Here is a 23,798-nt window from a genome sequence, read left to right on the forward strand (position 1 = left end):
AGGCAATCAGATATCCCAAAATTAAAAAAATTAAAGCAGAAACATAACCAAAATATATTTAACAGCAATTCGAGGATTGCCAAGCTCTGTTGATCAGCCCATTTGCCCAACAGCTCCAGGTTGCCATCTTCTCATATCATTCTCCTTTGGGATGTGCCCCAGGGTGACTGTCTTCTTTATAGTAATAACCACAGTCACAACTGAAAAAAAGATACCTAATGTTTATGGAGGGTTTATATAAGGATCTAGAAGCATATTACATGGGTTATATCTTGAAATAATTATAATGACTCATCTTGGGCACCGACATTGTTCTAAGCACTTAACCTGCATTAAATCTCTGCATTAACACTAGAAGTCAGGTCCTATTATTGTCATCCCCATTTTGTTCTTTATTTTTTTGAAAACTAGGGTTAGTCACCTGTTGAAGCTGAAAATCCTGACTGCTGAGCCTGGAAGTTTTATCTTGTGTTCTGTTTACTTTTTTACTTTGTAATTATCACATTGTATATAGATTACTGTGATATGTTTTGTCCTATATAAATATAAAACTCTTCACAAACATTTTAATTCTGTATGTAATATATGCTAATAAGTCATAAGATATTTTTAAAGTATCCTATTGTGTCATAAATTATAAATTATCAAAAATGGAAAATAGTTAACAAATGAGTATTAATTAAGAAAGACCTTAGAAGTAGTAGTCAGAAAAGTACCCAACAAAGAGATCAGACTGCTTACTAGGTTAGTTATTTCTACCTTCCAAAAAGAGAGAGCTCCTATGATATTTAAGGTGTTCCAGGAAACAGGGTTTCCCAATTACGGATGTACATCTAGGATTTCCCCAACATCAAGCCTGGTAAGGAGAGCTCAAAATATCATTTATGAAAATAGATGCAACATCCCAACAGAAATATCAGCAACCATATTTAGATATATTTCTAAATAATTATACATGACAGCATGAACACATTACACATTTAGAATAATTAGAGCTACGTGCTACTGTCACACTAACAGACAAGCACCCCCGGAAGCCTCTAAACTAGGCAGCTGTATCAGAGAACGTAGTACTGGAGACCCACCTCATTCCCGACATTTGATGTCACTTTTGTTGGGGCACACAGTAAACCATTTGGTAGGGTAAACAAAGGGCAATCTGTACGCACTCAAAACGTGGTGCCAAAAGCATACTGTAAAGAAAAATATGAATATATTTTACAAAATAAATTTGCTTTAACACTGTATAACAAACATAATAAAATATAATGACAAATAAAACTTGAGACAACATACAACATATACCTCACTTCCTTAAATTTTTTGAACAGTGAGGCTTGACCTTCTGAGCACCCTACATAAAAAAGTTCAGTCCACTCCTGAAATCCCCACCTTCTGCTTGTAACCTTCCAATTTCCTCTGTTTATTTTATGTTCCCCTTCATCAGAATGTGAGCTCTCTGTGAACAAGAACTTAAGTCTTTTATGTTTGCTACTATAATTCCAACATCCAGAAAAGAGCATTTGTCATCTAACTCTGCTCATTAAAAAGGTTGTTGAGTAAATAAATTATACAACTATGTGGTCTGATCCATATTATGGTGAAAATGTTACTTTGAGCTACTTATTTATTCAAACAAGTCTCTAAAGAGACACCAAAATGTCACCATTATAACTTTTCTTCAATGAGTATATACTTATAGCTTCAAAAATAATTAAATCTTTAAAACAAGGATACGAAATGAACTGGCTCTCAAAATAAATCCCCAAAGGTTCTTTCCCAGCACATAAAAAGTGGGAAATCAGTTGATTCTACAATTTTTACTCTATACCATTCTTTGCTCTATCTACCTTTTTTAGAATGACATGCAGTTTTCAGAGCTTTTAGGTTAGGGGTGGAAACCACACAATTACTGGGGTCACAAGTATACAGATTGTTTTAGAACCACGGAGGCATTTAAGAAACGTAGAAGTGCAGTTGCCGGAAGGGAAATCAACAGTAGTTTGCCGTGACACAAACACCGTCATTACACAAACAACTCTGGACAGGGCGGCTTCAGAGACTCCTGAGCAGGCACAGCTCCCAGGGGCTGTCCGTTCCCCTCCGCCAACTACATCTGGATTCAGCAGGTGTGACAGCACGGTGGGGTGAGGGGAAGAAGTTGTGGTTGGAGGCAAGTTATTGCTGCTGCTGCTGCTTACAGGATTGATCACAAAGGCATTGGGGAACTTCGCTGATCAAAACGCTCCCTGCGGGTCCTCCGCCTGCCAATTACAAAGACTAAGTGCTTTGAGTTAGTTGCACATATTTTTCTTGTCAACCATTGATAATCAGATGACAGTCTAAAGCTTACTGTCTATCTTTTATATACAATTACAAGAATTTTTTTGAATCTGTTAATTTAAGGTAAAACCTGAATCTTGCTTTGAAGTGTTTATAAATTAGACAGCCATGGAAGCAATTAGGTCATTTATCCAGTCAGCTCTTAGAGTTTGCCACTACTAAAGTATTTATTGCTTTCTAAACGTGTATCACTTGTGCCATAAATCACATGTCAGTGCACCAGTGCATCAAGTAGATAAGAAGGTATTAAATAAGTTAGTGGATCTATCAAAGGAACACGTTTTTAACCAGAGAAAGATTTATATACCCACATAGTTTCATGTTTCTCATTCACTGATACATGCACACATCAGTCAACAGGTATCGACTGAGTACTTACTATGTGCATAACACCATGTTTGGAGTTGAATACATGTTAAGAAATAAAATAGGTGCCCATTCTGCCCACATGGAGCTTACAATACATTGGAAACAGGATAAAAATAAAAAAGTTAATATTAAGTGGTCATATCATTATGACTTTTGAAAAATGCTGTAATTTTTTTAAACAGCAAAGTAATAGAGAATAAAGGGCATATTGTGTGTGTGTATGTACGTGTGCTGAAGCACTAGTACTGGGAGAAGGGGGTCAGGAGATTCAATTCTGTGGTGCTGTGCACTTTCAACTGAGAAAGGAGCTAAGGGCAGAAAATGGCAAGATACAGAAAGAAATAATTAGAAATAGATGTAGAAATAGAAAAAACAGAGATAGATGATATCTTTAAGAAGATAATAAATTTAAAGACATTGTTAAAAAAACTAAGAATAGGAATGAGTGAATTGCATTACTATCAAGCAGATATGTACCTGATAGAAAAATGTCAATAAATAGCATATTAATATAATTTGTAGGAAATAAAGTTAGGTTTCTGAGATTCTGTGGACAGAGTATATACCATATAATAGTAACAACCATTATGCTAAACAGAGAATAACAATTAAAGTAAAATTCCAATGAAGACAAAAGCAAAATAAAAGTATGTAAAAAAGACATAATAGTATTATTTGGGAAAAGGTGTTCTGATAGAAAATAGTAATCAGCAAAGTGATAGATTAAAAATTAAGAATGTATTTTCAAAATGAAAAGGTACAGACTAATGCGTGTGGCATTACTTCAGGGAAATGCATCCCTGGAATTCTTTGTTGCGTTTTTGGCAAACCTCTTGAATAATTATGTAGGCTATTTGGACAGATCCCAAATGAAACAACTAAAATGTTGAAAGGAAAGGCTTACAAGGACAGATGAAAGAAAAAATATGTATGACTTTAGCATGTCAGACACTGAAGAAGAAACATTATGTTTTACAAGTATTTGAAACATGTAAATTTGAGAAAAAGAATTCTTTGTATAATAGGTTGCACAGTTATGTTACAACTGAAAAAAAAAATCCCCCTACTAATAATGTTGTTTTTCAGTAAGAACCGTTTACACAAGTTATCCAAACACGGCCAACTGTTATTTAAGGCCACCAAGCAGACACTGACATTCCCAGTAACCTAAACTATGCAGACCTCAAAATACATAGCGCTCCATTGGAACTGGACAAAGTAGGCCAGAGCACAACTGCAGAAATCTTCCTGCCCTCTGGCTGAGCTTTAAATGTGGAAGGGATCCTCCCACGGTCGGGAGCTTTGCTGTGTAGCTGTGCTAGAGTCGAGTCCTGGACTTGCGTCTGTAAGACCTAGTTTTTTTGGAGTTAAATCACTTATTCTATTCTCAGTCTTTGTCCTTATCTTTCCCTAGAGAAAATAATAACCCCTCAGGTAGAAGAGAGCTGCTGTATATGAAAACATATTTTCTGTGCTTAAATGTGTTAGTCCTAGTTACTATAATGAACTCAATGTGTTAAAAGCTGTAGGATGAAGACTGAAAGAGCATGATTTCTGTAACTGGGTATTATATGGGTTCCTGCTCTAAAGGAATTCAGCCTCCTCTGAGTCACTGTTTACCCTGTAGCCCTCTTAACTGAATGCTGTTTCTTCCCTCGTAGCTTCTAGACCTGAAATGGGGCACAAGTCTCTCTTGCTCTTCAATGAGACTTCCTGAACATTCACTGTCCCACACAGTTTAAATTCCATGTCATATATCTCTATTCCCCCATACTACCCTGTTCTTACACTTATCTTGTGATTGCTGCACCATATGCCCTCCTTCTTTGAAGATTTCCATTTCTGGTTCACTATCATTCTCTCTCAACATTTCTCCTGGTATAATTTTTGGGGACTTCGATACCCACATAGATGATTTTTCCCAAACCTGGCCATTTTCGCCTTGACTTTTTCTTCTAATGCTCTTGTCTTCCACCCTCCCTCAACCATTACTCCCATGGTCATACTCCCAAACTTACAGTTAGCAGTAATTGTAGGTACAGTAGAATCACTTCAATGTCTTCATAATCATACACCTCATACCATCACTTTCTATCTTTATTGCTCATTCCCTTAAAGACCCCAACTCAAGCTTTCAGCTCCACCAGGATTTCCAGTGAATCGCTTTTGACAGCACTCCACTTTTCTTAGCTCCAGAAATGGGAAAGGCACTTTGGAAAGTACTGTAGTTTGGACTTTTTGAAGCAAAAATGACGAAATCATCACAGCTGAGAAATTCATACATGGCTGAATACCTCTTAAAATGGATAACCACAGAGACCAGGTTGTGGAATTAGAGAGATAAGGGTTCAGAGTTAGAGCAGTGGCAAGAGTGGGTTCAGTGGGAATGAATGATAGGCAAGGAGAGAAAGAACCACAGAATATTCTGTGAAGAGATGGAAAGTTGGAGGAATATACACTACTGTTACCTGAGCAACTCCCTCAATAAGAAAGTCTAACATGCACATGCAGATACATGGAAGTGTTCATGTTGGGCTAAGAAGCAGTTTAGAACAGTTTTCAAAAAAGCAAGTAGCACTACATCAACTCCTCTTCCTTGTTTTGTGAGTCTGACAACTGAGAAAAACACGACTATAATTCTCTTAAGCAAACTACTATAACAGAAAAGAGTAAAAAATAAATTGGAATCAGTACATGTACTATCACGTTCAAACTGTCATTGGTGGCTTGAATTACAGGTCTGGTGAATCATAAGTCGCATGACTTTTTCAACCCCAGGTCCCTCATTGGTTAAGCAAGATGAAGGATGCCTTCTCTGCTTATATTCCCTAGAATAGTGACAGGAAATGCTAAGAAAGTTTAACTATTGTTTTATTATTATTATTATTTTAGGGGAATAAATATAATAAAACATATGGAGGCCCATTTCAACTATTACATACAATACAGATACATAGAAGATATAATAAAGTGATCTCATATTAAATGGTATAATTTTCATTAAAGTCAATCCAATTCTACTTTGAAAAAAATAAACCATATTTTGGGTAAAAAATTATTAAACCAGAAAATATTGTTTTCTAAATGATGTGGTTTGAAATTTTTTGGTGCTTTTTGTTTGGCTAAAACTTCCTAATAAATTACATAGAAATAAGATTGAATGAGGGTGGGATGTAAGGCAAATTAAAAACCTTCACTGAAATAAAAAAGACTTATTAACCTTTAAGATCACTTTGTCCTGCACTGTGTTTGAAAATTACAGAGAAAGCAAGCTCTAACACCTCATATCGAATAACCATGGGACACTGTAGAAGAGCATTGGAATCCCAGAAAACAAAAACAAATGATAAATATCATGCCGAAATAAAATTGAATAGGAAGATTTTGAAGGTAATGTGTTTTGAGTCACTTCGTTAGGTGCTCCGCTTTTCTCTCCCGGCTTCACTCCTCTTACCAGTGTGACATTATTCTGAAAGACACATTAACTCTTTCTGATCACAGTATACTCCAACCTTTATTGCTTAATGTGAAATGTATGACACTTTACCAACTTAAATTTGGAAAATTTAAAAATATTCTCCCAAGAGACTAAATATAATTTACCCCTTCCAAAATGTCTACCAGTTAAATAGCAGTTAGATATAATATGTGTTTTACAAATAAAAAAATCTTTAACAAAATATCTCCATGATATACAGGACATGTCGCAAAGTTTGTTCTAGTATTTAAAAGAACAGGGTTATATTTAAACTGGATTCTAATTCTAATAAGCTACTTAGCATTTGCATTCTCTTAGGAAACTATTTAACATCTCTGTACCTTCATTTTACCATTCATATGTAAATAATAAAAATATTTGTCTCAGAATTGTTGTGAAGGCAAAGATGGCATGTAGAATGGTGGAACAAAAACAGCATGAACTCAGTAAATACTATACTTATTAACTTAGAAAGCTAGCAGAACGAATGCCCCTTGTTTACTTGTCTAGCAAGATACTCAAACTGATATAGTGGCAGTCCCCGAGTGAAGAGAGGAAAGGAAAAAAGGCACGAGTACCTGAAAAATTGTTCCAGGTCAAAATTAAAGCAAGGTGAAATGCCAGAACCTTGTATCTTTAATAAAGTAACCTATCAGTTAGAGGTAGCTTTTCTTTTAATCGATGATGTATCCCATACATAAAAAGTCCCTTATGTCACACCTGTATGTTTACAGTATATATTAAACAAGCTCTTGCAGGAGCATTGAGTGGTATTTTCAAAGTAGGTTCATCTACAACACAGATTGTAAAAAAGCCAAAAACAAAATTTAAAATGACTGTGTATATCTAAGGAACAATGATTTGGAGTGGGGGATAACTCCATTCATTTCAATACATAGAGTGTCTCTTTGTTGTTGTTCAGTTGTGGTGTTTGTTTTGGTTGGCACTGTTCTTAAGCTCTGGTTCTGTAGGGAGCACAAAACATGAAGCAAGAGCTTGGCATATAAATATTAAAGCATTTTAAAAGGGGAATGTGCTTTTTGTTTGTCCCTGGACAACATTTCAAAAAAGCTTGTGTTTACAATACAAAAGTTAAACAATAGAAAGAAAAAAGGTGAATAAACAGACAGGAAAAATAATGTGGATAAAATTGGAGTTCAGTACATATTTGGAGAGGAAAATGATAAGACAGAAAATCATCGGAGATGTGAGCACAGACAGAAGACTCACAGGTGGGAGACCGCTGGCCATCACCAGGAGAGATTTGCCAACTTACGTCAAATGCCAATATCCTCCAGTGTACACTTGACTGTTCCAGTCTTTTCTGCTTAAAAGTCCTGAGCACATTTTACCTAAGCTGTCTTCACATATCGGGTATCAGTGAAGCATAAATGTTTATTCTGACCACAGTACAAGAAGAGATTTAAGAAGATTATTTTGCAATCCCAAAATAAATGACTTTATCAAATACCAAGCATAAACCTTAATAAAAGCATGGTGACTTAACCCTATTTAGAGATTACCTTCAAATCAAACACAATATCATCTAACAAGAGATTAAAACTTTGGCCTTCCCTTTTAGGCACTGTTATACTATATTAAATTATTTAATGTGATCAGTCAGTTTGATACAGACCTGTTTTAGAAAATAGAAAAAGTAAAGCTAAGATAGAGAGTAAATCTTTCTCCATAGTAACAATCACATTCAAAAGTGCCTTAGTATTAAAAAAAACCCTCACTTAAATTCTTGTACATAAATTCCCCATTCTACTTCATGCACTATTAAAACTTTTGTTCAACAAATCTTACTCTGTTACTATCAATATATTAATGCATATTTAAAAACAAAGTAACAGTACTTTTCTTCTAAAATATAATCAAATAATTGTAGGATATTGTATCTGCATTCTGAGGTCTACTGCTTCACAAAATTGAGTAATATGTTTTGTGAAACCTCAATTCATTACTGATGGGGGAAAATGAATAAACACATATATAACAACATTTTCTCTGGCATGATGGGAAAACAAAGTTTTCAAATAGGTAAATTTTTCCAAGTTTTATCTCCTTTACCATTAAGCAGGTTTTCAAGTTTATGCATTTTTGACAAAATCTCCTCAATGATGCATACACTTTACTGCTTTTGTACTGCAAAATATGGAACACACTGCAGAGACTCTGTGTCCAGAATGCAAGGCCAATACTGGCACCAATTACTATAATATCTTCTCACACAGGGCTGCCTTTCATGCTTTAAATTTAGCCAAACTGCTCCCCAGTCTTCCCCCTGAAAGCTCTCACTGTGTTTGCGTATACTTTTTCCAGTCTCTCCTTCATCTAATGGCTGCCATGTTTTATTGCTCTGATTAAAACTGACCTTTTACTTCATATGCCCTTTATTTTCTGGATCTAATTTAAAGAGAGCCCAGGAACTTAAAAAATGAGTAATAGATTTTTCTATATGTTCTAAGGCTTAAATGTAGTATCTATTTTAGGTGATCAGAAGTTTTTGGTGTTTTCTTCTAGGTTCTCAACTACGTGCTACAGGCAAAACAGAAAGAGAGCTGACTGCACGTAGAGTGGATGTAAATATTGGCCCAGCTGATAGACTTAGGTAGGTTACTACGATCAAATCAAGGGTGTAAAATCCTGAGTTGCTCCATAATTCAGATTCTAATTTATTTCTGTTTATGTTTTAAATCTCAGGATTTAGTAATAGAGGCTTCACATTGTCATCTTTTCTTTTTTTCTACAAAATAAAATAAATCACAAATGGAGTCTGGGGGATTTGCAACCTTTTTCAGAATTTTATAGTGAACGCTATACCCTTGATGCCATCAAGCCAGGGAACGTTAGGGGTAGGTGTGGTGGGAGAGAAGGGAAAAAGATGGATAGGGAGAGAAAGAGTTTTTATTTGAGAAGGACTCTGACAGAATGGAGGTCACTGGATACAGCCGGAGAGGAACTGTTTAACATGATGTCAGCAACGTATAAAAACCTGAGAGGAACTTCTGTAGAAAGAGTGTGTTGGTGAATCTGTAACCTGGTTTTAAAGGCTATCTGAGCAGATCCCAGAACTACTCTGCAAGGAACCATTCTCAGGTAAGGATCAGTTAAAAACAGATAAATGATGTCAAGTCACCGACGGCTTGATACACAGTAGGCACATCTATAAGGATTAGTAAGGATTAATAACGCTTTGATAAGCATTAAAGCTTTAACATGTCCTTTAGTCTGTTTTGTGCACGTGACTTATTTAGAAACTTGCAAACTCTATAAAACATTCACTTTACTATCATGACAGAAAAAGATATGCAGTCATCTGTTACTAGTCATATAGGTGTATATAAACATAGAGTTGGTCCATGTACATGCATTCATGTAAGTCAGTATCACAAAATTTCTCTTTATAAAAGACAGTTGGTATGTAGAATAAGCTTAAAAGCATGCAGAATATTTTAATGATTGTTTTATTGCAATCAAATCATGCTTCTGTATGCATTTGCTTTGAAAGAACTCGGGAAACCTCTGAGGAACACTGGTTCAGCCCACACCTGGGCTTGTTCACGGCAGTGAGAGCAACACTGCTCCCATGTCAAAACCCCACGGAACACACAGTGGGTCCTCACTTTTCCAGGAGATCACTGAAGACTAACTAATAATATCAGTTTCATACTGAGTAGAAATTCACTTTATGTGGATTTGCAGATTAGCATTTACAAGTTTACTTCTTTTATTTTTTCCATCTTTCCTTTAAAAGATCTCCACTGATTATCCTGACACCTGCTGGAAAGGGCAGAGTTGATTCCAGTCTTCTTTTCCTTTCAACAACTCTTTCAAATCAGACTCTTTAAAGGTGTTTTAAGTGTCCATTAAGTGGTAATTCATTCAGTTTAAGTATTTATAGCACTTAAATTCTAGCATTATCACATAACTATAAGAAAACTGTGACTAGCCCATATGGGTAACCAGTCAACTCTTTGTATACACATACATGGTTGCTTTGATTAATCAACAGACACTAAAGTCATTACATGAGCACTGATTTTAAAAACAAAAATTAAAATGAAGCCATGCTAGACATCTTCATTAAAACACAGAATAGAATTGAATAATAGCAATGGCTTGGCTTTGATTTTCTACTTTTTTTTCCCCAAGAACATGTTTGTTTTCAAACTACTGAGGTAATAAATTCAACTGTATAAAAAGCAAATTTATTAGCTCTGACAGAAGCCGTACCATTAATTATATATTTTCAAAGTTTTCTATTTGTTTCCCAGTACCTACTCATTCTGATTTACTCTGGCTTGAACTGAGTTTTGAAGCCTGCGTTGTTTTTTTTGTGTCCTTGTTGCTTATTTATTTTGGCAAGAATATAATTAACCCATTTCCCTGTAAATCAGACTCAGCACTATTGTACCTGCAAGTGTGTTCAGTAAACAGCAAATATCAGAATTAATTTATTGGGCTTCAGGTACTCTTAAATCTAGCAAGCTTTTAAACTGTACACAAATGATAACATATAAAGTCCATCCCATTATTCAAAATCCTGTAAAAGATAAAAAGTTTTCAAAATAAATAATCTAATTAAAACTTTTATCTTAATATCAGTGAAATTAGGAGTCTGGGCTATAAGTTTAGAGTCTGGAAGCTATCAACCACTTTGTAATGTCTGTGAGTAACCAAACTACGTTACTGTAGTCACGTATACTTTATCTCTTTACTCTATACTGGTATAATGTTGGAAGGAGGAAAAATCCTACGTGTGTAGCAAAAAAGGTAAATTGTATTAATGATTTATTAAAAATACCCTAATCCTGAACACATGTTTTAATGAATAATGATCTTAAGATATCTGAGCAAAATACAAAGAGTTTAAATTTAGAGAAGAGTTTAGAAGTGGTATACATTTACTTGGTTTCAAAGATCTTTGTTACTTCAAGACCACAGAAGGAAGAATAGACTGTTTCAACTTCTTAACTATTAATTTGTGTTATTGTAAATGTTTTCTCAAAGTCATCCAAATGTAAAAAATACATTCAATTCTAAGGAAGTATTTCAAGAATAATTAGGAAAAATATTCATGACCAGAAGGGGAAAAACATGTATGTTGCACCATGACACCATGTGACATGGCCAAGATTTTGCATTAGTGTCAAACAGTCACAGCAGGATATTCTATTTTCCCTAAATTGTTATTTTTAATTCAACATCTCAAAATTATTTTTAAATGTTTCACCAAGAATATGAAGTTAGCACTTATTTTTAAGGTATAAAAATGATGATTGTGTTAAACAGGTAATGACGACACTAACGTATAATAATTTTTAAAACATAAAATACTTGTTATTTCAGTACAAATATTCCTATACTAATCACAGAAGCATAGTGTTGTTATTCCCAGTGAGATTATTCAGGTACTAATTTATGTTCCTGTCCAATTAACTAAAAAATACCATTGTTTTAAAAAAACGCAAATGGCAACAATTCATAGTATTTAGGACATGTCTAGACATTTTTAGACAGTGCCATTTGTGTAAAGACTTCAGGCACAAACTGCAGGCACAGGGACAGATTGCATAAGATGTCACGTGCAACTGTATGCATGTTATTGGATTTTTTAGAGCAGCCCATAACGATGAATAATTTAAGAGTTAATAAAATATTCAGTCTGACTGATCCATTGGTTTAATTTTAAAATAAAAACGACTAATAAAAGGAATTACATGTCCTTATCAAATCCCATGCTTTAATGCACAAAAATTACAACCCACACAGGGGAACTCCAATTTCTAAAAAGTGTGCATGCATTGGACAAATTATGTGTGTGGAGGTGGAAGGGACAGGGCACAGAGAAATGCTAAGTGTTATCACTGGCTTCAATAACTTTGCTCCAAGTTTAATTGTTTGGAGCTGTCATGCCAGCTGCATTCTGCCTTTGGCAGGGCTGAGGGAGAATGAAGTAGAAAGGTGCGAGTTTAACATAAATTGCTCATGGAAAATGGTGCTTCTTCTGAAAGCCCTCTTTCCCTCTCACCACAGCCTGGCTGAAACAGGAGAAAACTACTGAAGAATTTGCAGTCCACAGCTGCTGGAGCATTGTCTGTGAGCCCGAAGGGAAGGCCAGGCAACCTTACCATGCTAGGTTTGTCTGGAGGAGTAAGCTGTGCCCTACGCGTGGTTATCCTTAGGAGGCAGAGCTTCAGGCTGCAGCGAGCTGGGACTCATCGCGACCCCAGGCTACCGTAACCAGACCAAGCAAGGATAGAGCGGTCACACACACTAAAAGCTCCTTCTCTTCCACCTCTGCCACCCTCCTCGGAGCCGGACAGATGGTGGCAGTGGCATGGTGTAGGTGTGGGTGAGTGTGTGTGTGTGTGTGTGTGTGTGTGTGTGTGTGTGTGTGTGTGTTTTCGTGAACGGAGGCAGGGAAGGGAGAAGGAGAGAAGTGTCTGCAGTTCTTCCCCTTCCCCTTCCCCTTCCAGCTGAGGGATCAAAGTGCAAATGAAATTCATTCGGGAAATAAGAGAAAGGAAAAAATATCGGTGGTGGGAGCATTATCGCTGAGGATACCCGGCTGAGCAACTACAGAGCCATTACCATTCTGTAACCTTCAGTGGAGCGGCTGCCTCTGCCTGATCACTGGAAGGGCACTTTGTAAGCGCTGGGGAAGCACACCCTACACTCACGCTGGGGATAACGTCCTCGTTCTGGGGGAGAGTGGCGGGCGAGGAAAGGAAGGGCCACACAGATCACTACTGGCAGGGCAGCGAGGGCGTGTGGCTAGCAACGCCGGGCTTCCTGGGCGAAGAGTAGTCCAAGAGTACACAATTTTCCCGTGAAACAAATGGATGGGTGGTGCAGAATAGTCATGCAGTATCTAACCACAAATGTATTCTAGTCAACACATGTTTAATCCAACTATCCATTTTAGGGGCACTCAATTTTAAACCCTGTAGTGCGCTCAGCTCTCCGTGAAGCAGCCTAAGGAGCCCCTTAGAAGGGACCACCGGCATCTGTGAGTGCAGAAGGGACGAGAACCCCCCTCTCGCGGCCTTCCCAGAGCCCCTGTCGCTCCCCCCTGCCCTTTCCCTGTGCCAACTTCAGCCTCCACGGGCGCAGAGACGGGACCACGGCCAGGGCTTGCAATGAAAAGCCACTCTGGAAAAGGACCTGGAAGTCATCTATCTATATAACTCAGCCGGAGGTTCGTCGAAGTCCTCTATTTTTTTTTAAACAGTATGGTTTATTTCACACAAGTCATGGAAAGCACCACCAGACCAGCTCTTACAACTTTTCTGCTCTTAGGTGGGGGCGTGTGGGTTGCATCGAAAGATTTTCTATTTTCAAGAGTTCAGCTTGCACGGAAGGGAGTGCTGAGCAAAGCTCCAGACCCCTACGATTAGAGAAGAGGCCAATTCTGGGGCAATCCAGAATTGCCTTCTCGGATGGAAAGGCGGAAGAAAGCTGAACTCACTGGTCAGACAGTTCTCCTTCTCACACTCTGCCCAAACTCCCAGCGTTAGGTTTGGGTTTGCAAACTGCTCAGCCCAGCCCCGCGGCAAAGCGCCGCACCCCAGAGGCAGCTGCGGTCCTGCAGCTCTCCAGCTTCATCCCGTTCTAACTAGATGACGCGCGCCCCCCACCCCCCGGCCCCAGCCCTCGCTTCCCCAGCTGGCCCGCAGGAAATACCAGCCCCGGGATCGGTGATCTTAGCGGGCTTTACAAGCATTGCCTTGGAAGGGTATAAGCGGTCACGGCCACCCGATGGCCAAGTGAGCAGTGGAATCTCTGGTGCCCAAGAGCGCCGTTCCCTCCCGCCTCCCTTCGTCCCCCTCTTTCCTCACTCTCACCTCGGTACCACCCGTTCAACCCCGTTCACTCCCTCCGACTCGCACTTTTCCGGGGAACCCCGTTCGGGGCGCCTCCTCCGCGCCGCCAGCCCGCCGTGCTCCCCTCCCCAGCCCGCCCGGGGGTCCGCCTCTACGCCAGCTCCTTGCACGGCGTTTCTCAGAGGACTTTCCAGTGTCCCGTACCCAGCGGCCCGGCCCTCGCTGCCTCACCTTTGCAAAACTGGGGGACACCGAGGCTGAGCACGACCAAGAGCCCAGCGGCCACGGAGCTCTTCATGATCCCTTCTCCCAGACTTGACTCCAGCTAATCAGGGACCGCAGCCGGGGGCAGCGTCGCGGAGGTGGCACCGCAGGTCGCCGGCAACCCCGCCCCTGACCGTGAATTCAGGAAGATGTCTTCTTGCCGAAGCGTCTTCTTTAACAAATTCTTGGACAGGGCGAGAAGGAGTGGGTGACCAGAGAGAGGAATTTCTCTTCTCCTTTGCCTGTGTTCTGGCTCAAAGAGGTGGGCGAGCTTTGGGGAGCTGCCTGGCTCAGCCTCCGCTGCGGGTGGGTCCCAGCTGAGCGCGGCGGGCGGGGCGGGGCGCGGGCTCCCGCGCGGACCGGGTCACCCGCGCTGGCGGACACTGTGCGCTCAGCCGGCGCTGCTAGCGCCGCTCTAGCCGCGTGGCTGCGGGGCTTCTGACTTGGAGAACAATGAAGCGTGAGCGGGCGTGGAGCGGGCGAGCGGGCAGCCGGGAGCGCACTGTGTACAAACAGAGGCGGCGTGCGTGTGAGCTTGAGCCTCCCGGGCGCGCTCCCCAGGCGCCACCCGCCCCCCGTCCTCCCTTTTATTCCCTCCCTCCGTCTCTCCCTCCCTCCCCCAGTCTCAATCTCTCTCTCTCTCCCTCTCTCTCTCTCTCAGGTGGCTCCTTCTGCTGGAAGAGAAAGGGGAGACAACTGCAGCCACACCCTGGCACCTGCTACTGCCTCTGAAGTTCTTACATTCCTACGTTTCTTGTACCTTTTCCACGCACACCAGAGACGCCTGTTGTCTGAGATTTCCCTTGGTTTCCAGCGTTGACGTTATGATGGACTACGTTAAGAATTCCCCTGAAGCCCAGTTCCCAATACAGCCAGGAAAAGAAGTTAAGAGATTTTGAAAAGTGGCTCTTGGGGCACGAAACTGCAAAAGAGACAGAGCCCTGCAAAGTGAGTTGTCCTGTGTTTTCAGGAAATGCAACCTATTCAGCAGCCTGACTGTAATCATACAAGACAGGGCTGCTCTACTTTTGTCTGCACTTTTGTTAGCTCTGGGGCTGGAGCAGGGGGTGGTGGGCTCATCTCTTATCAGGGGCAAAAAGATGAAGGCTTAGGGCAAGCGAATAGGAGACATGCGTCTTGTTAAGCAGTACATCTGTTTCAAATGAGAAATACTGCGGCGAATTTGGGGACAGTGCAAGAAAATAGAAGGCAATGACAGATTTTCGAAGCATCACTAAAGTGGATCGAATTACCCTGTTACCCACCAAAAACAATATAAACGGACTGGTTTTTGCAGTGAAAGTGGTTGAACCAAAATATAGCCCATGGCTGACAATAGTGCTCTCTTCTCTTTCCTGTTAGAATGATTGCTTAGTGTACATGGATTCCATTCCAGCAGTTGCAGGTACCAAAATGAAACTCAGGGTTTCCCCCCTCCCCTTATAGAGAGTGTGGTAGAAAGAGGGACAGAAACAAAGACACGGAAAAACTGAAGAATACATTCTTGAAGGCACAATGTGAAAGGGGAATGTACTAAGAAAAGGATAACAAGACATTAGGCCATCCAACTTCACCTCCTTTTGCCTCCTTGAGTTACTTAAAACTTTAATTTTTACCTTCTTTTTGGAATTTGAGGTGGGGTCAAGGATGCAAGACTGATGGAAAAGTAATACTTTATATTCTATGGAGGAGTTAAGGTGTTATGCCACAGGCACACAAAAAAACAACATCAACATAAATTATTCAAAACAAGGTTTGTTCTGATCTCGTGTTTGTTGGGAGTGTGAAAGAATAGTTTTTTTTCCTGCTAATAGATTTTTTCAGTTTTTAATGTTTTCAATTACAGTTTACATTTAATATTATTTATATTGATTTCAGATGTACAGCATATTGGTTGGACAAACATATGTACTTTACAAAGTATTCCACCTGGTATTTCCAGTACCCAACTGGCACATCCATAATTACAGTATTATTGACTGTATTTCCTAGGCTGTACTTCGCATCCCCATGACTGTTTTGTACCTACCAATCGGTACTTCTTAGTCCCTTCACTTTTTTCACCCACTTAAGGAACTGGGTGGGAAAAAAAGAGTTTAAAAAATGACTTTGCTAAGGAAAAGAGAAAGAATGATTTATTTGCTATCTATTTTCATACTCAAAACAACTGGTATTAGAATCACTGTCCTGAGCTGTAGCAAACAAGTTTTAAACAATTAAATTCCAACTTCCTGGCACACCATTATCACTTAATTTTGAAAGCGCCCTTTCTGGTTGTGCTGTAGCATGTTTACCATAAGGTACTTCTTCCTTCCTTAATGAAATGGCATGGTTAGTATTAGTGTTAAAGCATTATTACTAGAAGATAGCACTACATTTCAAAAATGTTATATCAAAAAACCTATGTCTCTAGGGTGAGATATTGTTTTCCTATTTAATTCCCTGTTTATTTCCATGTTTATGATAACGCATGACCTTAATGAACACGTTAGGAAGTTAAATAATTTTTTGATAACAGTGTATGCTACTGTTTTTTTATTTTTTAATTTAAAATCTTAAAATACAAGAACTTCAGGAGAACATAAAACTACTTTAAAATGCATATTCTGTGACCAAATACCTGGAGTTATGACTATAAATGCCATCTCGTATTAACTGGTAGATGACTTGTAAAACATGTTGCCAGTTTAATACCTCTCCTTCCACAAGCCCCATTTACCATCTAAATCTGATACATAGACTCAAGTCCACAGCTCCCCAGGCTTGGATCCTCCTCCCCCAACCACTTACTGATAATGATCGGGTACCAATAAGCCTTTCATTTTGAAAGTTACAAGCACTTTACCTAATTTACATTTATAGCACTCACTTCACTTACTAAATTCATAGATAGCCTCTTCAGAAGTGGAATATGAGAAATGTTAGAAGACCAAAGGAAAGAGATTTACTTACAAAAGAAGAAGATGTAAAAGAATGATATTCTGTTACGGATCTTCTGCCTCACATAAAGTGCTAAGGGACCTTTACTAATCATATACGATCCAGCCTACAGTTTATAGCTGGTCCAAATATGTGCTTAAAGTGCCAAAAGTGAATCTATACATCACTTGAAGACAGCACTTCCCAAAACATTTTCTGCAGGCTCACTGTCCCCAAGATGTTAATAGTTTCTGGGGAAAAATTTTTTCCTTGGTCAAATAATCTGGGTAACATTGCATATCATACCAGTATCTTAAAGATTCATGGTGAATGTTAGCATATAAAACTTTGAAAGGTCCTGTGTTTAAGAAACCTTTCCAAAAGTGTTTAATCCAGAATGTTCTTTAATGTTTAAAATATCCCTGGATTAAAATGTAGATTTTAGCCTTGTGTGATCCAAAGCAGAAAATGCAGTCAAACACAACTGTGAGTTTTGTTTTTATTTTTTTAGATTATATTTATTTATTTATAGACAGGCAGGGAGGGAGGGAGAAAGAGAGGGAGTGAAACATCAGTGTGTGGTTGCTTCTCACATGCCCCCAACTGGGGACCTGACTGCAACCCAAGCATGTGCGCTGACTGGGAATCGAACCAGCTACCCTTTGGTTCACAGGTTGTTGTTTTAAATTTCAAAATTTGAGGTAACCTGCTAAGCAGAACAGAGAAAACACAGCAGATCACTATTATTATCCCCCTTTTTAGAGAGAGAAGGAATAAAGCACAGACTGGTGAGGTAAAATGTTCATTGTCTCAGCTTATTAAGTGTTGTAGCCAGTAATTGAACCTAAACACTTTGAATTCAGAACCCATCACACTCTGTTGGCAAAAATTATGGGTCAGTTGTATAATAAACACAGATTTGTTTTCACATATATTGCTTCGCTAAATCACCTCAACAAGGTTTATCAGGTAACTATTATTATTATTTCCATTTAACTGTGGGGGAAACCAAGGATCAGGCCACTGATGTAATTTGCCCAAGATTAAGGCAGTACCGAGGGACGGAGCCAGGAGCCAGGATCTGAGTCCTGGTTTGATTTCAGAAGTGACATTCACAACCATTATGTGGTAGTCTTTAGATAGACAGTTGTCTAACTTTATACATTTATATTTTCTATTGAAGTAGCAGTAATTGTAGTTGTCATTTTTTAGTATATTCTACATTCCCTCAGACCTTCTTGATTTATCATTTTAGAATATGCTGTGCTTGAATATAGAGGTCCAAGCACATTTTAAATTTGTGCACGATATTTGCATAACTCAAAACACTTTTTCATTGCTCTCCATAAGCACCAAGCCGAATCATTGCCTCCAAGCTCCTCCTCATGCTGATATGAGCATCAGAAGTGACCTCTCATAATTTCTGCTGACTTCGTGTCTTCCCACAAGACCTCCCCACATTATTCCAGCACACGAGAGCCATGTATATGTATAATTAACACTTTCTATTCTTCTCTAGTTGTTTCACTGGCGTTATAAATGGTTCTTGCAGTGAAGATAATTGTGGTCCTCAGACAAAACTGAGTGTTAATTTAAACTTCTTGGTCTTCCCACCATGCTCACTAAGGGAAGTTAATCATTAAGAATATACATTAAAAATAAAAGCAAAAAAATAATTTAAACAATAAAAATAAAAATGGAAAACGACTGTATGTTTTATACCAGATTCCAAGTTCCCACTATTTCCCATCTTGATTCCTTGGTGGGTGCTGTTTCCAGGAAATGCGTAGGGTCATAATGCAAAAGTAAGGCTTGGCCTTCAGACTGACCCTGATGAGAGATATCTCTGGTGCCTCTGATCCCTCCAGTTTTCCAACTATTTCAGGGATTTAATTTTTAGCTCCCTAAACTCTGTAGAATAATTAATACATGCACATAATAAAAGTTCAATGGTACAAGCATACAGAGAAATACATGTTTCCCTTAGTGTCATTTTCTACTTACAGGGTAGCCTCCCCAGGAAAAATTGGTGACAACTAGTAGCTATTGCTGTATAATCTTCTAAAGATATGTGTGTACACACACATATAAACAGACACATATCCATACATAAGTGTGCACATATGGCCTCCATGTGTATATATGCATACTACATACGTTTCACAATAATTACTAAATTATGTAAATGTTATGCACTTTGCTTTATTTTTTATTTATTTTTTCACATTTTAAAAAATTGTTCAAGTATAGTTTTCTTCCTTTTTCCCCCAGCCCAGCCTAATCCCCCAGCCCTCCCCACCTCCCACCCTCCTACACCCTCCTCCCTTATTCTCCATGTGTTCTCTATAATTGCTCCTACAAACCCTTCACTCTTTTCCACTTAAATCCCTCCCCTCTGGTCACTGTTACCGTGCTGTCAATTTCAGTGTCTTTGGTTATATTTTACTCATTTGTTTTGTTGTTTAGGTTCCTGTTAAAGGTGAGATCATATGGTATTTGTCTTTCACCACCTGGCTTATTTTGCTTAGCATAATGCTTTCCGGTCCCATCCATGCTGTCCCAAAGGATAGGAGCTCCTTCTTTCTTTCTGCTGCATAGAATTTCATTGTGTAAATGGACCATAGCTTTCTGATCCATTCATTTACAGATGGGCACCTAGGTTGCTTCTAGCACTTGGCTATTGTAAATTGTGCTGCTGTGAACATTGACTGCACAGGTTCTTTTGGATTGTCATTTCACGATTCTTAGTATATACTCCTAGCAATGGAATTGCTGGGTCAAAAGGGAGATCCATTTTTTGTTTTCTGAGAAAATTCCATACTGTTTTCCATAGTGGTTGCACCAGTCTACAATCCCATCAACAATGAACTAGGGTCCCCTTTCCTCCACAACCTCTCCAACACTTGTTGTTTGTTGCTTTATTTATGATGCCCATTCTCAATAGTGTGAAGTGGTATCTCACTGTGGTTTTAATTTGCATCTCTCTGATAGCTAGCAATACTGAGCATCCTTTCATGTGTCTCTGGGCCCTCTATATTTCTTCCTTAGAGAAGTGTCTGCTCAAGTCCTTTCCCCATTTTTTAATTGGGTTACTTGTCTTCTTAGACTGGAGTCCTGTGAGTTCTTTATATATTTTGGATATTAAACCTTTGTCTGAGGTATTATTGGCAAATATGTTTTCCCATATGGCTGGTTCTCTTTCTATTTTAATACTGTTTTCTTTAACCATGCAGAAACTTTTTATTTTGATGAGATAGCTAGCAACACTGAGCATCCTCAGTAGCTATTAATACTGATAGCTAGCAATTAATTAATTGCTAGTATTAATACTGATAGTTAGCAATACTGAGCATCCTCAGTAGCTATTAATACTGAGCACTAATACTGTTTTCTTTAACCATGCAGAAACTTTTTATTTTGATGAGATCCCATTTGTTCATTCTTTCTTTTATGTCCCTTGCTCTAGGGGGCATATCAGTGAAAATACTGCAGAAATGTAATGTCCGAGATTTTCCTCCCTGTTTTCTCCTCTAGGACTTCAATGGTGTCATGACTTATATTTAAATCTTTTTATCCACCTTGAATCTATTTTTGTGTAAGGTGTAAGTTGGTGCTCAAGTTTCATTTTTTTGCATGTAGCTATCCAGCTCTCCCACCTTGTTTTTTGAAAAAAATATTTCTGGAAATTATATTAAGGGCAATGTAGTATTTATGGAACATAAATTTCTCTTAATAGAAATTTAAATTGTTTCCAATCTTTTGCTATTGCAAACAATGTTCAGTGGGCATACCTGTCTGCCTGCACATGTATGCAAGATAAATTTATTAGAATAGATCTCTTAAAGTGACATGGTTGGTTGAGGGTACAAACATTTAAAATTGTGGTACCTCTTGCCATATTGCTATTCACAAAAGATGAATTTATCCTCCACCTATAATGCATCAAAGTGCTTGTCTCCCTATATTCTGGCCAGCACAGTGCATTTGCAATTTTTGTGCTTATCAACTGTGTTTATGAAAACTGGCATCATGTGATTTTGATATCTCTTATCAAGAGTGGGTATTAGTGACTTTTCATGTATTTACTATAATTTATATTTTCTTTGTTATTTTTATATCATGACAGTGCATGTCTTTTGCTCTTTTTTTTTCTACTGGATCACTGACCTTTTTCTTGATTTATGAAAATTCTGCATTTATTAAAGAAATTAGCCCATTATGTATCATATTTATGTGAAAAATTTCCCACATAGTTTGTAGGTATTTTGTTTGATTTTATTATTCTCAAATATTTTATATTTGAAGTGATGAAATTTATGTATATTTGCTTATGATTACTAGGTTTTGTTTTTTGCTAAGATAAGCTTTTATTATTCTGCATATAAACATATTCTCATACTTTCTTTTAGTACTTTTATGGATATTATGGTTTCATGTGTGTATTTATAATTTTTATCAAAGTAAAATTTTTTGTGTAAAGGGGTAGTAGTATACATCTTACTTGTTTTCCAGCAAACTACTAGTTACATAAAATATTTATTGAAAAAATCCATATCTTCTTTACTGATATGCCATGTCAACTCAGTCATTTAGTGAATATATATGTTTGGCTCTAGGGATTGCATTTATGGACTCACCTATTGGGTTACCTGTTCAAGGCCTAGCACCACACTCTTAATAATTGTTGTTTAAAATGTTTTTAATAACTTCAAAATAGAAGTTTTAAAGACAAAGAGAGAATCTTAAAAGAAGCAAAGGAGAAACAGGAAGTAACATACACAGGAGCTTGGATAGGGCTAACAGCTGATTTCTCAACAGAAACACTACAAGCCAGAAAGGAATGACAAGAAATATTGCAAGTAATGAGAAACAAAGGCCTAAAACCAAGACTACTCTACCCATGAAGGCTCTCAATTAAAATAGAAGGTGAAATAAGGAGTTTCCAGACAAAAGAAGGCTGAAAGAATGCACCCTCCACCAAATCAGCACTGCAAGATATGCTAATAGGACTGCTATAAGAATAGGAAGGGAAAGAATGAGAGAGAGGGGAACATAGGTACAAAGGAAGAAAAATGAATAAGTACCTGTCAACAATAGCCTTAAATGTGAATGGATTAAATGCTCTAATCGAAAGACATAGGGTAGCTGAATGGGTAGGAAAACGTGACCCACACATATGCTGCCTACAAGAGACCCACTTCAGGAAAAAAATACCTACACAGACTGAAAGTGAAGGGTTGAAAAAATATTCCAAGAAAGTATACAGGAAAATAAAGCTGTGGTAGCAATACTTATATCAGAAAAAATAGACTTCAAAACAAAAGCCATGAAAAGTGATACTAAAGGACACTTCATATTACTCAGGGGAAGAATCCATCTGGAAGACATAAACATTATAAACATATATGCACCCAACACAGGAGCACCCAAATATATCAGGAACATTTTGGAGGACTTCAAGAAAGATATAGACAGCAACACACTTATACTAGGGGATTTTAACACCCCATTGTCAAAAATGAATAGATCTTCCAAACAAAATGTCAACAAGCATATTGTGACATTGAACAATGCCCTAGATCAAATGTACTTAACTGATATATATAGAGAGAGGCTTTCATACCAAAGAGGCAAAATACACATTCTTTTCATATTCACATGGAATATGTTCAGAGATAGTCTACATAATAGGACACAAAAAATATCAACAAATTCAAGAAAATTGAAATTATATCAAACATTTTCTTGGATCACAAAGGCCTGAAACTAAAATCCAGTCTCCAGGAAAAAAGTCAAAAACATTCAAATTCATGGAGATTGAATAGAATGCTATTAAACAATGAATGAGCTAATAATGAGATCAAAGTAGAAATAAAAAAGTTTCTGGAAACAAATGAAAATGAACACACAACAGTCCAAAATTTATAGGACACAGCAAAGGCATTCCTGAGAGGGAAGTTCATAGTGATACAGGCCTACATAAAAAAGATAGAAACATTTCAAATAAACCTAACCCTACATCTACAAGAACTGAAGGAACAACAACAAACAAAGCCCAGAGTGAATAAAATGAAAGAAATAACCAAGATTAGAGCAGAATTAGAGGACATAGAGACTAAAAGAACAATCCAAGGGAACAATAAATCCAATTCTTTGGAAAGATGAAAAAAATTGATAAGTCATTAAGCAGAGTCATCAAGAAAAAAAGAGAGAAGACCCAAATAAACACAACCCAAAGTGAAAGAAGAGAAATTACAACTAATACCACAGATATAAAAAGAATTTTAAAAAATTATTACAAACAACTCTATTCCCCCCCCCAAAACTGGAAACCAGGGTAAAATGGACAAATTTCTAGAGAAATATAATCCCCAAAAATTGAATGAAGAAGAAGTAGAAAATCTGAACAGACTGATAACAGCTGATGAAATCAAAGCAGTAATAAAAAATTTCTGACACACAAAAGGCCTGAACTGGATAGTGTCACAGATTTTCACAAAACATTTCAGGAGGATCTAACCCCTATTATTCTCAGACTATTAAAGAAATATGAGAAGAAGGAAGACTCCCAAACTTTTTACAAAACCATCGTC

The 23,798-nt window shown here is 38.1% G+C and overlaps 1 protein-coding gene across 2 annotated transcripts in view; it reads right to left on the reverse strand.

Annotated features, from left to right (window-relative positions):
- Positions 1-15,097, reverse strand: part of EDIL3 (EGF like repeats and discoidin domains 3) — a 390,073-nt gene extending 374,976 nt beyond the window's left edge. Inside the window, exons 1-2 of one of the 2 annotated variants that reach the window (XM_037142971.2) lie at positions 15,047-15,097; positions 14,254-14,788 (exon numbers count right to left, since the gene is read on the reverse strand). In XM_037142971.2, coding sequence (XP_036998866.1) covers positions 14,254-14,320 — 67 coding nt within the window. In that variant the 5' untranslated portion in view covers positions 14,321-14,788; positions 15,047-15,097. Of the gene's footprint in view, positions 1-14,253; positions 14,829-15,046 lie in introns of those variants that run through there. The other variant, XM_037142972.2, reaches the window with a different exon arrangement.
- Between the last annotated feature and the right edge of the window lie 8,701 nt (positions 15,098-23,798).

This window comes from Artibeus jamaicensis, unplaced genomic scaffold (assembly GCF_021234435.1).
Source record: "Artibeus jamaicensis isolate MK-2021 breed Jamaican fruit bat unplaced genomic scaffold, CSHL_Jam_final contig_373, whole genome shotgun sequence".
Classification (NCBI taxonomy): domain Eukaryota; kingdom Metazoa; phylum Chordata; class Mammalia; order Chiroptera; family Phyllostomidae; genus Artibeus; species Artibeus jamaicensis.